This window comes from Plectropomus leopardus, chromosome 5 (assembly GCF_008729295.1).
Source record: "Plectropomus leopardus isolate mb chromosome 5, YSFRI_Pleo_2.0, whole genome shotgun sequence".
NCBI lineage: Eukaryota > Metazoa > Chordata > Actinopteri > Perciformes > Serranidae > Plectropomus > Plectropomus leopardus.
Window position 1 is genome coordinate 35,641,599 of NC_056467.1, and position 13,183 is coordinate 35,654,781.

A 13,183-nucleotide genomic window follows, 5' to 3' on the forward strand; every position below is an offset into this window, starting at 1 on the left:
TCCAGCAGTAGTGATAGTCCTCAAAGAGTGACTAAACCCTACACTTCTGGACTGAGTGTCTTCTCCCTGAAATGTGAAAAAAATATCAAAATGGGCAGGGCTAGGAGGGGGGCTAAGATACGCCCAGTCACCCAATTGTGCCGCCTCTCAGTCCATAGCACCTCCCTGCCCCTGTACACACACAAAGTAGTCTGTTGGTTAGAGGACAATGATGGGGGGTAACAGGGAGGAAATGGGTCAGCGACAAGGGTGCTCGGTTGAAGATGAAAGCAGGCTCCTGTTGTCAGAATAGCAAAATTCGATAACAATAGCAACAATAGCTGAAAAAGGTAATTTGGGGATTTAGTTACTATTTAAGAACACTGTTAAAGATGGTATGTTCTGTGGGATGTTTCTAAATGTCTTTATCATTTAAATCAATATATTTGACTTCATTGAGATTATTTTAACCGCAGAGATTTCAGATTAGTGTTGTTTCAGATTAGTGATGTTCTATCCATGACACTGATTTGTGTAATGCTCTGTGGGCCCCACAGCACCTCCTTGTATCTCTCCAGCTCCTGGACAAAGGTGCGCTCATGGAACAGGGTCTGCAGCCTCTCCTGGGTGTAGTTGTGGCAGAGCTCCTCAAACGTGGCTCCCCGCTGCTGCTGAGCCAGCCGAGGGTTCTGGAAACCCGGAGTGTCCACGATCAGCAGGGAGCACAGAGAATGCTGACTGGACTTCAGAGCCCTGAGGGACACAAACAGATGTGGAGCTTTGACACTGGGAAGCTGCACATTTTTGTGAACAGCTTGTTTTGTCTAAAATACAAAGACATTAAGTTAACCATGAACTCATACAGAGAACAGCAGTTGCAACTTTGTTTTAATGTTTAACTGAGCTGTTATAAAGATGAATTTCTGTTTTTACTCAAGACAGACAATAATCTATCAATCTATCTATCTTTAACATAACCATGCTCTGAATATTTTACAGAAAACCAACAAACAACAGGTTGATAGAAGAGACACCTACAGACCAAGAGTTGTGTGTATGACACCACCCCAGAATTGAACTGGGATTTCTTTTGGGCAAATTATTTCCTGACCATAGAAATAGTTCAATAAATGTAACAAGTTACATAATTGATATATGTCTATAGCACGTCATTTTTGTTAGACTGGGTATCGATTAAAAAATTGGGATACCAGCACCAATACCAGTACCCTTAAAGTAATACTGATACCAACTGAGACCTCAATTCGATACCCAATGGAATGGAACATAGTACAGCTACAGTTTTGCACATTTTGGAGGCATCTTGTCATGCTGAACTGCCAAATCTTTCAAATAAACTGTTCTTGACTTCACCACACCACAGACTTTATGGGCTGTAGCTGCTGCTACAGGAGTATGAGCTCCAGCTGTACTCTTCCAAGCACACATTTCAGTGTTGGTGTAAGTTTATTGGGACCAGTTGAATGCTCATTGTTGGATGTTAGCTGTTGATGCTGCTGTGTTAGCTGTGACAGCAGCAGAAAGTCTGCTGATCTGGCAGGGAGCCCAGAATGTCCGGGGTCAGATCCCCAGCACTAAAAGGATCAAATGTAGGTATCATTTGACTGAAAAAGTTTCAATATTACTTTGCACTGGGCTATTTAGATAATTACCTTAAAGTTATTGAGTAAAGATATTTAGCCCTAACATTATCGCTGTTTATTGGTACATTTTCCTTTTTGTTGTTGTTTTTTTTACTAATTTTTTTTTATATATTTTTAATTTTATTGTGTGTTTGTTGGATTCATTATTTGGTTGTTTTTATGTGTATGATGCACTTGAATTCTAGTACTAACTGCTGCATCAGTATCAATGAATGAGAATCGGTGGCGGTGCTTGCCATAGGTGACATAGGTAGTCAGCTAAAGTGCCATCCCAAAAAGGGAACTAAAATTGTGCCTAGAAAAAAAAACTTCAAGTCAGTCATCACAGTCTGAACAACATGAAACGTAATCTTTGATGGGTAACATCCTAACATCAGCATTATGATTGTGTCAACTAAACGTAAGAGGAGACTGTGGAGAGAAAGAAAATGAAAAAATAAAATAAAACAAAATAAAACAACAAATCCATGTTGAAATCGGAAAGAACAGAGTTAGTTAACTTTACCTGTAAGCAGCCACTGGCCACAGATAATACATCAAGCTATGCTCAAGTCATACATAAACTGCTGATCATATTACAAAAAACACAAATTTAGTGTTTAGTCACCACTATACAAGTGTAGCAGCATTAATTTGCAACTTTCAAAATTAGAACTGCTATCTGTAAATAACACCATGTGTGCGGGGTTTACAAAGAACTGCTGCAGAGCATATTGAAACAAAGGCACATCATTACATGTGAAATGAACTGCAGACCAGTGAAACACACATTGATTTCATGGCCACCTGTTACACTGCCAAGACTAATTGTTTATTGCAAAGACACACAGAAGAATAAAAAGTTCTCTTAAAAGAGATTCAAACAATAACACAGAGCTGCAGACTGTGTGTTTACCATACACAGTAGAAAAAGCAGTGTATGCTAACCTTGCTCAAGTTTGACTTCTAAACAACACACAGCTTCAACAAGCAACTTTTTCTATGCACCTGTTGTTGATGCACATCCTGGAATTTTAGTTCCACAATATTTAATTTCATTTGTTTTGCACAACAATAAATGTGCAAACAACTGTGCATCACAAGAAAAGCTGGGAGTAAAGAAGCAGCTGAGTTGAAGTGAGGCAAGTACTTTAAATTTGAAAAACATGATAGAAATTTGCAAAGTCACTAAAAAAAGTTAACCACTGAAAGGAACTGATGCTGTAGTTGAAGTGTAGTCACGAAAATGAGCTGAAGTGTACGGAAAGAAAATGACCTATGTGCAGGCAACTGAAAGGAACTGAAGTATTACTAAGATTAATCAAAGAAAGGAGTTTACTGTTAGTTGAAGGATAAGCTTTGAAAGGAGTCGAAATGTCATGTGAAATGTGAGCACTCAACAACATGCTACATGCTATTACCAGCATTTATTTGTTGTTTTTGCAAATAACTTAATTTATCCTGATTTTGGTTATATATAAACATGCTTTATTGTGTAGCTATCATGAGTTCTTGTGTTATTTTTAAACAATAAAGCTGACAAAACCAAGCGCAACAGTGTGTTTTTGAATATGCCCCTCTGCTCTGGAATAGTCTGAGATCGGCATACTCTACTGAAGCTTTTAAGAGCCTCCTAAAAACTCCCCCTTTTAAGAAAGCTTACCCTTAATATTGTTATTTGATGATTTTATATTTTTAACTTGTTATCATTCCAATTAACAGTGGTTCTGCTTTAGTTTCCCACAGTGACTATTTATGCACATCCATATACTTTGCATTTTCACCTGTTTTAAATTTAAGAGTTTGTTCTTTTATTGGCATGTAACCTGTTTTATATGACATCATCTCCTTTATTAGCATCTTATCTGCTTATACATATGGTTATTTCTTTTACTCTTAACTTTAATCTGTCTGTATTAGTTTAATTCTCTTATCCACACTATACTTACTTATTTATGAAATTGTATTTTTTAACTTATATGTTCTTGCACGCAGTGCTACTTTATTATTTGTGCTTTAACGTTCTTTAGGTTATGTCATAAGGGGGCAAGGGAGGATAAAGATGATGATGATGATGATTATAATTATTATAATTATTATTATTATTACTACTACTACTACTACTACTACTACTTCTACTACTACTATCATTAATTATTATTATTATTATTACTATTATTATTATTATTACTAATATTATTACATAAGGAGCGCTGTTGAAATATACACCATTAAGTTAGTCACCATACCCTTGGAGCACAGAGTGTACCGTAGGCACGGATGCTGCAGCGGAACTTCAGGCACAAAGTGCAATTTAATCATTCACGCTGCTGGGTCTAAAGTTTGAAGTTACCAACAAAAAGCCGCTCCCCTCATCCACTGATCTGATCTGATTCACAAAACGTGCGTCGACGCGTCGCACCGTTTCACACAGCGTGCCGCATGAGAGCGTGAGCACCGCCGAGGGTGTTGTTTTTGTTTCGCCGCTTGTGTATCAAGTTAGAGTGTGCACACTGCTCGCCTGAGCAGCGCTCGTCAGGCGCGTCTGAGCTGCATGTCAGCTCCAACACATCTACAGAAACCGTGGCTCGTCGTTTTTTTATGCGTGACGCCCGCGTTAGTTGACTCTATACCACTTTATACCATGGTTTAAAGTCTCTCTGTCACAGAGATGAGGAAATACAAATATGTTTGTTTTACCTCAACCTACTTGCTTCCCTTTCAAAACAAAAGCTATCTGATTGTGTCTCTGTGGACAGAATGCCATCAGTTGCTGATACAATGCATTTTATTTAGAAACATTTACAGGATGGGGTTGTCAGCCCTGCAGGAGCTTGCACAACTTCATAAATGAGTGGATTATGTGCTTATAATTATGAAAATACAGCACTCATATCAGCAGGTAGCGGTATGCCTTAAGGCCCAGTTATGGCTGGACTATTTTGATGCAGGAAGAATGTACTAGTTATAATTATTTCTGTTAGAAAAAAGTTATTGTGTTATTCAAATTGCATTAATTCTACTGTAAAATGTTTTGTTGGACTGCTAGATTTGAGGTTTGTTACTGTAACAAAGAGTAACTGCTTTGTTACTCTCCCTAAAAGTGACTTGAATTTTATTATTGTTTTATCTATTTTGCTGTTGGATTGCTAAATGTAGATTGCACTACATTCCTTTTACTTGAGTGGAACAAGCTCCTGCATTAATTTTATATTGGAGAGACTTTATATCAGACTGTAAAACACAAATAACCAGTTAAGACTGGGCTATTTTTTGTTGGGGAATAATGCCCTGCAGCATTTTAAAATGTTATTTTCTGAAAATTTGTTGTTATATTAATAGAGGAATAAAAAAATAATAGTTAAATCAATAAAAAAAATCGATAGATTAATCGATTAATCAAAAAACTAATCAATAGATTAATCAATAAAAAACTCATCTTTAGGTGAAGCCCGAGATCTGATGAGCTCTAAACTGATCAACAGATCAATTATCCACCGTGTGAGTCACAAACTGCTGCTGAGGAAAAAAAACCTCAGGGAAATTCCCCTAAATCTGCATTCATGAACAAGTAAAAACCTCTAAATTTAGAGAGGGGGCACATAATGATATAAAGGGACACAAACACACATGATTTACCAATAAGCCAAAAGGAACTGTTGGAGTTAAATTAAATAAAACAGAAATTAAAGTGAGCTGGCTGTATGTAAAAATTGGACTGCTATTACAGAAGAGAGGGTGGAAAATTCAGAAAAGTTAAGCGTATGCAAGAAAAATGGGGAAAAAGGTAACAGAGAGAGAGGAGAGAGAGTTAGAGCTCAAAGGGATGGAGGAAGGATGGAGGACGGATGGAGAAAAAGAAAAAAGAAAGCAGGTGTGAATCTGCATCCCATGTCAATTTTCAGATAAACAAATTTTGAATCAGAGGTTGTTTTTAATAAGTACACTTATGTGGCACCTACAACGTTGACACTTTTGAAGAAGTACTCATAATAAGATGAGACCGTTTTTGGAGGCAAATGCTGAAAGGTCTAACCTGTTAATTAGGGAGATGACAAGAGTGAAGAGCTCTGAGTAGAGTCCAGACGCCATGGCCTCCAAACACTCCAGAGCTGTGATCTTAGAGCCTGCGAGACAAAAGGTGGTAAAGAGACAACAGATCACAGTCAGAGCCAACTAGAACAAGATGAAGCATGTCACTTCTAATCAACTCCCTGTCTACAGCAGATACCCACTGCTCAGGGCCAGTTTGGGTGTTTTAGGGATATTTAAGGGATAGAAAAAGTGAGCAAAGTGTTTTCCTGCAAGGACTATAAACTGTTTATCAAATCAGCACTAGGGCAACCACGTAAAAACACATCAGATTTTAAGTGAAAAGCCAACACGTCAGTCCTCTTACAAAGTAGACCCAAGACTTGGTTTGGGTTTTTACCTGAGCTGTCCCCTTGGCCAGCATCGTCCGTTCCTCCTCTGAAGGATGTGGAGTGCTGTAGTCCTTTGGCCTGGTGCTTAAAGATAGACGAGGACAGCTCCTCCAGCGTACAACCCAGCAGGTAGGCCGCCTTTTGGGCCCATTCATGACGGGCAAACTGCCTGCGTCCCGCTATAAATAAAGTAAATTGTGTTTAAAGACAAAATAGTATGCAATAAGGACTTGAGGAAGAAAAGATAACGACACTGACAGGTAGAGAAATATGAAGAGGGCAGAGCATCTCTTGGGCAAAAAAGAAGCTTCAACTGAGATACATCAGAAAACTTGTGTGTAGTTTCATAGTGCCTTTGCTTTTGCTGAGCTGTAGCTAACATTAACTGGAAACACTTTCTAAAAGTAGAAATTAGCATCAACCACAGTCTTTAACCCAGGCAGGCTTTCTCACAGCAGGTCTGTTTATCCAAAACAGATATTTTCTCTCTGTTGTTGAAGGAGTGGAAAGTATTTTTGTCTGGATACGGGAAGACAACTGTGGGAGTTGTGTGAAAACTGACAGCTAAAGTGCTAAGATTCATACTTAAGGATGAGTTTTTCCATCAATAGGACATTTAGTTCTTTTTCTAACTTTTCTTACAACAGGTCTAATTTTCAATGTAGCCATCAGAGAGCATCCACACACAGATGAATTTGGGGAAGTGGCGTAAGGAAACAAGTCCTCAAATCCTCCAACTGTGCCATGGTAGACTGTTATATGCTAGAATAGATAAAGTCCGCACACTAGTAAATGCTCCCATCAAAGTTTATTCGATAACCTCCACACATGTGAAGTAGGGGTGTGCGATATGACAATATTAGATCGTGAAGAATTAGAATGTGTCCACGATCTGCCATCACGGAGAGATCATTGTATCGTGCTACAGTGCACATTCTATCTGTTGTTGTACTATGCTCACACACGCAACGCATCCAAACTTTTTGGCTGGACCGCAGGATGAGGTCTGGCTCTGATGGTGGACGCGGGCAGTGCAGCCTCTGCTCGGACCCGGAGATGAGCAAAGCTGCAGAGGGAGGATGTGTTAATGATCAGCAGGTACAGCATGAGAGAGAGCAGCTCCCCTCCGTTGTGTGACTGTGTCTTCTGTTAAGTGTATTGTTCTGCATTTTAACATATTTCAGCGTTGCCAACTCTCACACTCCTGGCATGTGACACACGCTTTCACTGTCAGTCTCACGCTCTCATGGTACCAAAGCAAATCTCACGGCAAAACACTGCGACAGCAGAAGTGTTGAACGATCATGTAATGCAGTGAAGGACTGACTGTAGAATATAGACAATTATTTGACAACCGAGCAGCGTTTCATTATCAGGGATCAAACAGCTGATCGCCCAACAGTGGAGCACAGTGAGACGTACAGACAGAGCAGAGCCTCTCCTCACAGCACCAAAGTGTCTGAATGAACCAACAGTCAAATATTCAGAGGTGGAAAGTGATTTGTTTAGATTTCTGAAGACTATTTTGTGTTAATTTCAGGTTTAGTCAGACTTTGGATGGAAGTATTTAGAGCGCATCGCTTCGTGTCCCATCCAGCCACTGACGCTGAGCTCTCATTATTATTACCAGGGACAGACGTAGTGATTTGAGGGCCTGGGGCCACAGGCACATGGCCTTATTTTCAACCCTTCTCTTAATTTAATATGAAATTTCCCTAAAATATGTCTTCAGTGTACTCGGTGATAGTAAATAAGTCCCTGAAGGAAAAAGGGTGGGAAACACTGTACACGGTCCAGCCATATACTAGGTTTTAACCTACTCTTGTGCACTCTTTTCTCAGCTGAATCTCACTATTTGCTAGTCCGTTTCATGCCTTCCCTATAGATACACAGATAAACCAATCATAATAAACCACTGAGTCTTGGTTTTCTCCCCCCTCCCCCTTTATTTCATAAGTGACAAGTCATGAACGAAAATGATAACACGGAGCAGTTTGTCCCCCAAAAAATCAATAATATTTTACCTGACAAAAGATATGGTTCCCATCAAAACAGTGGAGAACAAAACTGCACACGCAGATTAAAATCTGTTCAAAAAGGTACTTTGGCCTAAATTCCATTCTGTTATTCTTTTTTATTTTAGGGCTATATTTTTTACATAGGGAAATTAGCTTGGTTGTAATGTTAAGTAACAGGCACAATAGTCTTAAAATCCAAAATGAAAAAAAAGCTTGGTAAAATCATGATTATGATCCTACCTTTTAAAACTCGTGATATGATATTTTTGCCATATACCCCACCCCTAGAGTGACGTCACGCATACATACTTTCATATGTGCACTCTTTCTTTGTTTTGTTGACGTCCCTTCTTCTTCCTCCTTCTTTTTTTTTTGTTTTTTTTTCTTGGCTTTCTTCTATAAATTCATGCTGTTGGACTTCAAGGTCAAAGCCTGGCACAGGGACTATGGAACATACACCTGGGCCAGTTCCAGTTGAGGCGTATGCATGAAAGAGTAAATCCACCCCCGGCCGAATTATCTGGGTGTGTTAGTCTGACTTCAAGAAATCTGACTTAATATGATTTCAGTCGGACTAACACGTTTATATGTATTTTAAATTCCAGTTTTAGTCACATTAACACAATATAATGAAATAATACATTAGATTCCAAAATCTAAGAGCCACTCAATAGATAGCCATTGTTTTTTGGCTGGTTAGTGAAGCAAATCTAGCAGCCACTTGCATATTTTACCAGCATTTGGCTGGTGGCTGGTGGCTGGTGGCTGGTGGCTGGTGCGAATTTCCAACCCTGATCTTACCAGCGCCCAGATCTCCTTACTCTTCCCCCAGTTTAAATTTGCACTGGCACTTGGGTTGTTGCTGCAAAACAAAAAGACTTTTTAGGAAAAACTACGAATTGTACTTTCACATTTTGTATGCCCACCACCACAAAGACAAAGAGTAGATTGTGTTGCATTTTTCTTTCCTCAAATGTTTTTAGAAACATATTTTACCTTGCTGCTTAACTATAATTTGAGATTGTTTGTTACCACCCAACTACCATACTCCAAGTAATGTTTCCTGTGTAAAAACAGACAAGTTCATATTACGTCACCCACCAGCAGTAGCGTTTATTGATGTAGTGCAGTGCAATGCATTCTGGTAGTTGTAGGTTTTCTACCTCTTAAGCAAAAGCAAAGCCCTGTTTCTATGATTTCTCTGGTCATGTAGCAGTAATTCCAAAAGTACCAAAAATCCATCTACTGCATAGAGAGCCTAATTTTATAAAAAGGCCATCTTTACAGTGGAGAAATCTTAAAATAACCTTAGTTGAGCATCTGGGCTTGACTTCCTGCATTACAAACATTTTGAACAAAAAGTGTGACAGAGTTGGAAGATTAGAGGTGCAGGGTCTGATTGTTGAAGGTAAACCCATATGATGTAAGATAGTTGTCAAAAAGATGTATCCATAATTAATCATTCTTATTTGCAATTTTAACACTTTCTATGTCAAAAAAAGTTGTTTTACACAAAGTTCTGCTGTCATATATGTGAGTCTGTGAAATTGGGTTCAAGTTTGGATTGTTTTTATATGAGTATGAGTGTAAAATCTGTGAGTGCAAAGTCTTATGATTACAGCTCACGTTTCTACTACTATGAAGTCTTCACTGTGAGCACGAATCCAAGTTAATGGATAAATCGAAAAGTGCTGAAATGACTTCACTGAGGTCACAGTCAGGTCGCAGGGAGAGTAATCGATCCGCGATTCCTCCAACTGCGCGTGCCCCAGAGGCAAACATGGAGGGCAACAGCGTACCAAGTAGTCCGGAGAAGCATCACAGGTAATGTCAATCAAAACATGCATTGCATAGCCATTATTTATTTCATAAAATCAAACCATTATGTATAATATACATTACTTGGAGTCACAAACTTATTGCTTTAACTTGCAAGCTAAAGACACATGCCGATAGTGCTATTTTAGTGCTATCTATACTGGGCTTAGAAGTTGGCCAGTGCTAAGTTATTTTAGTTAGTTAGCACTGAACTGCATGATATGAAACATATAATGTTACCCAAAACACAATGCACTGTTCCTATATGTTCATCACCAGAGCATTAACAATCATGCCACATTTGGGATGAGTTAAAGTGAACCAATAACTTTGTGATAACACAGAAGTAGTGAGAAGGTTGATATGGAGAAACACAGTTTACATTTAGTGAAATTATCAATTTGACATAATGTTGATCAAAATACGAATTTTATCGATTTATATTTGCGTTATTTGGCGTATAAATCTGTCCACTGTATAGATCCAGTCAATTTTCCGCTGGTTTGCTCACCCTCCTAACCCTCCTGAGTGCATTTGTTTTCAACGAAGCCTTTAAGAAATCAACCCGTGGAGCGGTGTGTAGTCTTGTCCTTTATTTACAAGAGATTATGATACTGGGCGGGAGACACTGATTATTCATGGGTATTTAAGTGAAGTAAATGAAAACCTAGGGAATTAATTTGTGTTTTCTGAGATATGTGGTGGAAATCACATTTAAAACAAACAATTCAGATGTAGATTTTTGCTAATCACTGTTGATCATGCCCTGCCCTGACTATTAGTCTGGATGAGGAGTGTGTCTCCATTTGGTCTGGAGGCGATTCAAAGCCCGTTTGTTAGAGGGAACCAAGGCAACATGACAGCCTGCACATCCAGCCAATCAAAGAGCTTAGATGCAGAGCCAGACAATCAACAGGCGCCTCTGCCAAGCACAAACTTCATGGGGAAACACGGGATAAGCTGGGAAATACAAGCTGTGTTCTAGGAAGTCAAAGCACTAACTACAGATGTGAAATTTCCCCCAATGGGGGATCAATAAAGGAATATTCTATTCTATTCTATTCTAAAATGAACAAGCTTTACTTTGCTTTTGAGAATGTGTTGTGGTGTGATGGCGGCTTGGGAGCTGTATGTGGGTGACATGGGGAGGCATCAGAGAAAGCGGTTTAAAGGGACGGCAAAGTTCTGATACCCATGATTTTCATCTCTCGGTAGAGAAAAGGGTGAGACAGGGAGCGGGGAGAGGCGTCATGAGGCAAACACGAAAACACAAGAGAGCAGCAGATGAAGAGAGGAGGGGCAGGAGGAGCAGAAACAATAAAAATGCTAATGTCTCAAGGCCTGGAAGGAATGATAAAGGCATTAAGACATAAAATACAAACAAGAGAGCCTCTGAAATAAAGTTTTTTAAGTGAAAAACAGTCAACAACTTGTGTGTTGTTTTTCCATTACCTTCATCTCCGTCTGTGTTTGATAGGGCACAGCATGCAAACATGCAAGCAAAGAGAGGGGGTTAGAGATAACAGTTCACAGATTCATCAATTCACAGGCACAGGAAAACATAAACATCAACATTCAACAACACTGACTCCCACTATCATGCTTTGGAAGAGCAAGTGGAGGAGTTAGACATGTTGGATCCACAGGGCCCTGCTTTACATCAGTGGATGCTAAAGAATACTGAAAGAATGTCCTCTACTGTGAGTAAAGTACCAGCCAGTGCAGACTGAAGACTTTCAAAATAACATAACTGTTTGAGCTACATGATGTTATTTTGCCCCCAGACTGTTGTAGTGTTGACACGGAGATACAGAAACTACACATCTAAGCTCAGACGAGCTGTGCTGCTTATTCCAGTTGGACAGAAACAAAATATTACTCAACAAAACCATGCAAGAAGTCACTGTGAGTGTGTATGTTTGTCCTGCCTCCATCCCTGCATCCAGGTTCATGTCTCAGGGTTTCCTGCAGTGTTTTATAGCAGAGTATAGCAGAGTTGGGCCACCAGTGCTTAACATAATTAAAAAACACTTTTAACATTACCTTTAAGGTGGAAGGACCAAATACACTCCTTCACACAGCAAACTTTTGACAGAGCAGTCTCAACTCAAAGTCCATTTACTCCCAGGTTCCTTCACATTTTCCATTTCAAAATTCTCAGACTTTTTGGATCATCTTTGTCATCAGAGTACAGTTTGCTACATGATTATTATGTAAATAAAGGGTCTGCCTTAAAATTACACACATTTGTATCACTTTTCACACAAAATGTGCTTTTCAAAATAAGGCTATAAAAACATTATACATTTATATGATTTTCTATTTTCATTTAGTTATTTTTTTAACCAACGTCAGTCCTAATCATAAATGTCAAATATTCATTAATTTTCAGAATTTTAACCTTTTAAATGCCAGGTTTGTTGTCATGATGCCACTTTGTTTGTAGATCAAAAATAAAACACAAAAATTGAATTATTTTCACACAGCCAAAAGAAAGAAAAAAAAGAAGAAGATTGGCTGTGTTCAAGCATATGGAATTAATTTAGGCCAAATTGTGTATTTTTGTTTGATTTTGGAATTTCCAGCTCAGCTCCTACAATAGGTCTAAAATACACTGTGGAAACTAAATTGTTACACTCAGACTGTAAAGTGCAAAAAATGCTCCATTGAAACCCATTCAAACTGCAATTTTTGATCCCACAGCCATCAAAGCATAAAAACATGCATTGTATTATTTATGGGTGTCATTCAGGGCTTTTGTCTTGGAATTTGTCATTGTTACTACTTTCCAACTGATGATGTCGTTTTTACCACATTTGGCATATGGAGAAAATACAGCCTGGTGCTAATCACTGACATATCTCAGGCTGTGGTCACAATAAAAAATCCACTTCCGCATGTAGTATCCTGAAAATAATTAAATTTTCTGTTTCTTTCTTTTCTTTTTAAATTCTGAAAATTAATTAATATTTGATATTAATGACTGGGGCTGGTGTTTGTTTAAAAAAAATAACTCAATGAAAGTAGAAAACCCCTTTAATGTAATGTAATGTAATATTTTTGAAGCTTGATTTTGATGTGCATTTTGTGTGCAGAGCAATATGAGTGTGTGTACTATTAAAGCAGTATTTCTCACAAATGCTCTTGTGGCCAAATTTGAGCAGTTACACACACCACTACAGTTAGAGAATGTTGTTTTTTTGTTTGTGTTTGTGTGTGTGTGTGTGTGTGTGTGTGTGTGTGTGTGTGTGTGTTTAGTGATCCTTTAAGTTTTCTACACTGTAAACTTAATCAGTCAATC

At 38.6% G+C, this 13,183-nt stretch overlaps 1 protein-coding gene across 1 annotated transcript in view; it reads right to left on the bottom strand.

The window, feature by feature from the left end:
* Positions 1-13,183, bottom strand: part of LOC121943023 (unconventional myosin-XVIIIa-like) — a 162,213-nt gene that overhangs the window by 123,173 nt on the left and 25,857 nt on the right. The window contains 4 exon segments of the mRNA XM_042486381.1: positions 540-732; positions 5,659-5,749; positions 6,055-6,225; positions 11,335-11,346. Of these exon segments, the coding sequence (XP_042342315.1) occupies positions 540-732; positions 5,659-5,749; positions 6,055-6,225; positions 11,335-11,346 (467 nt within the window).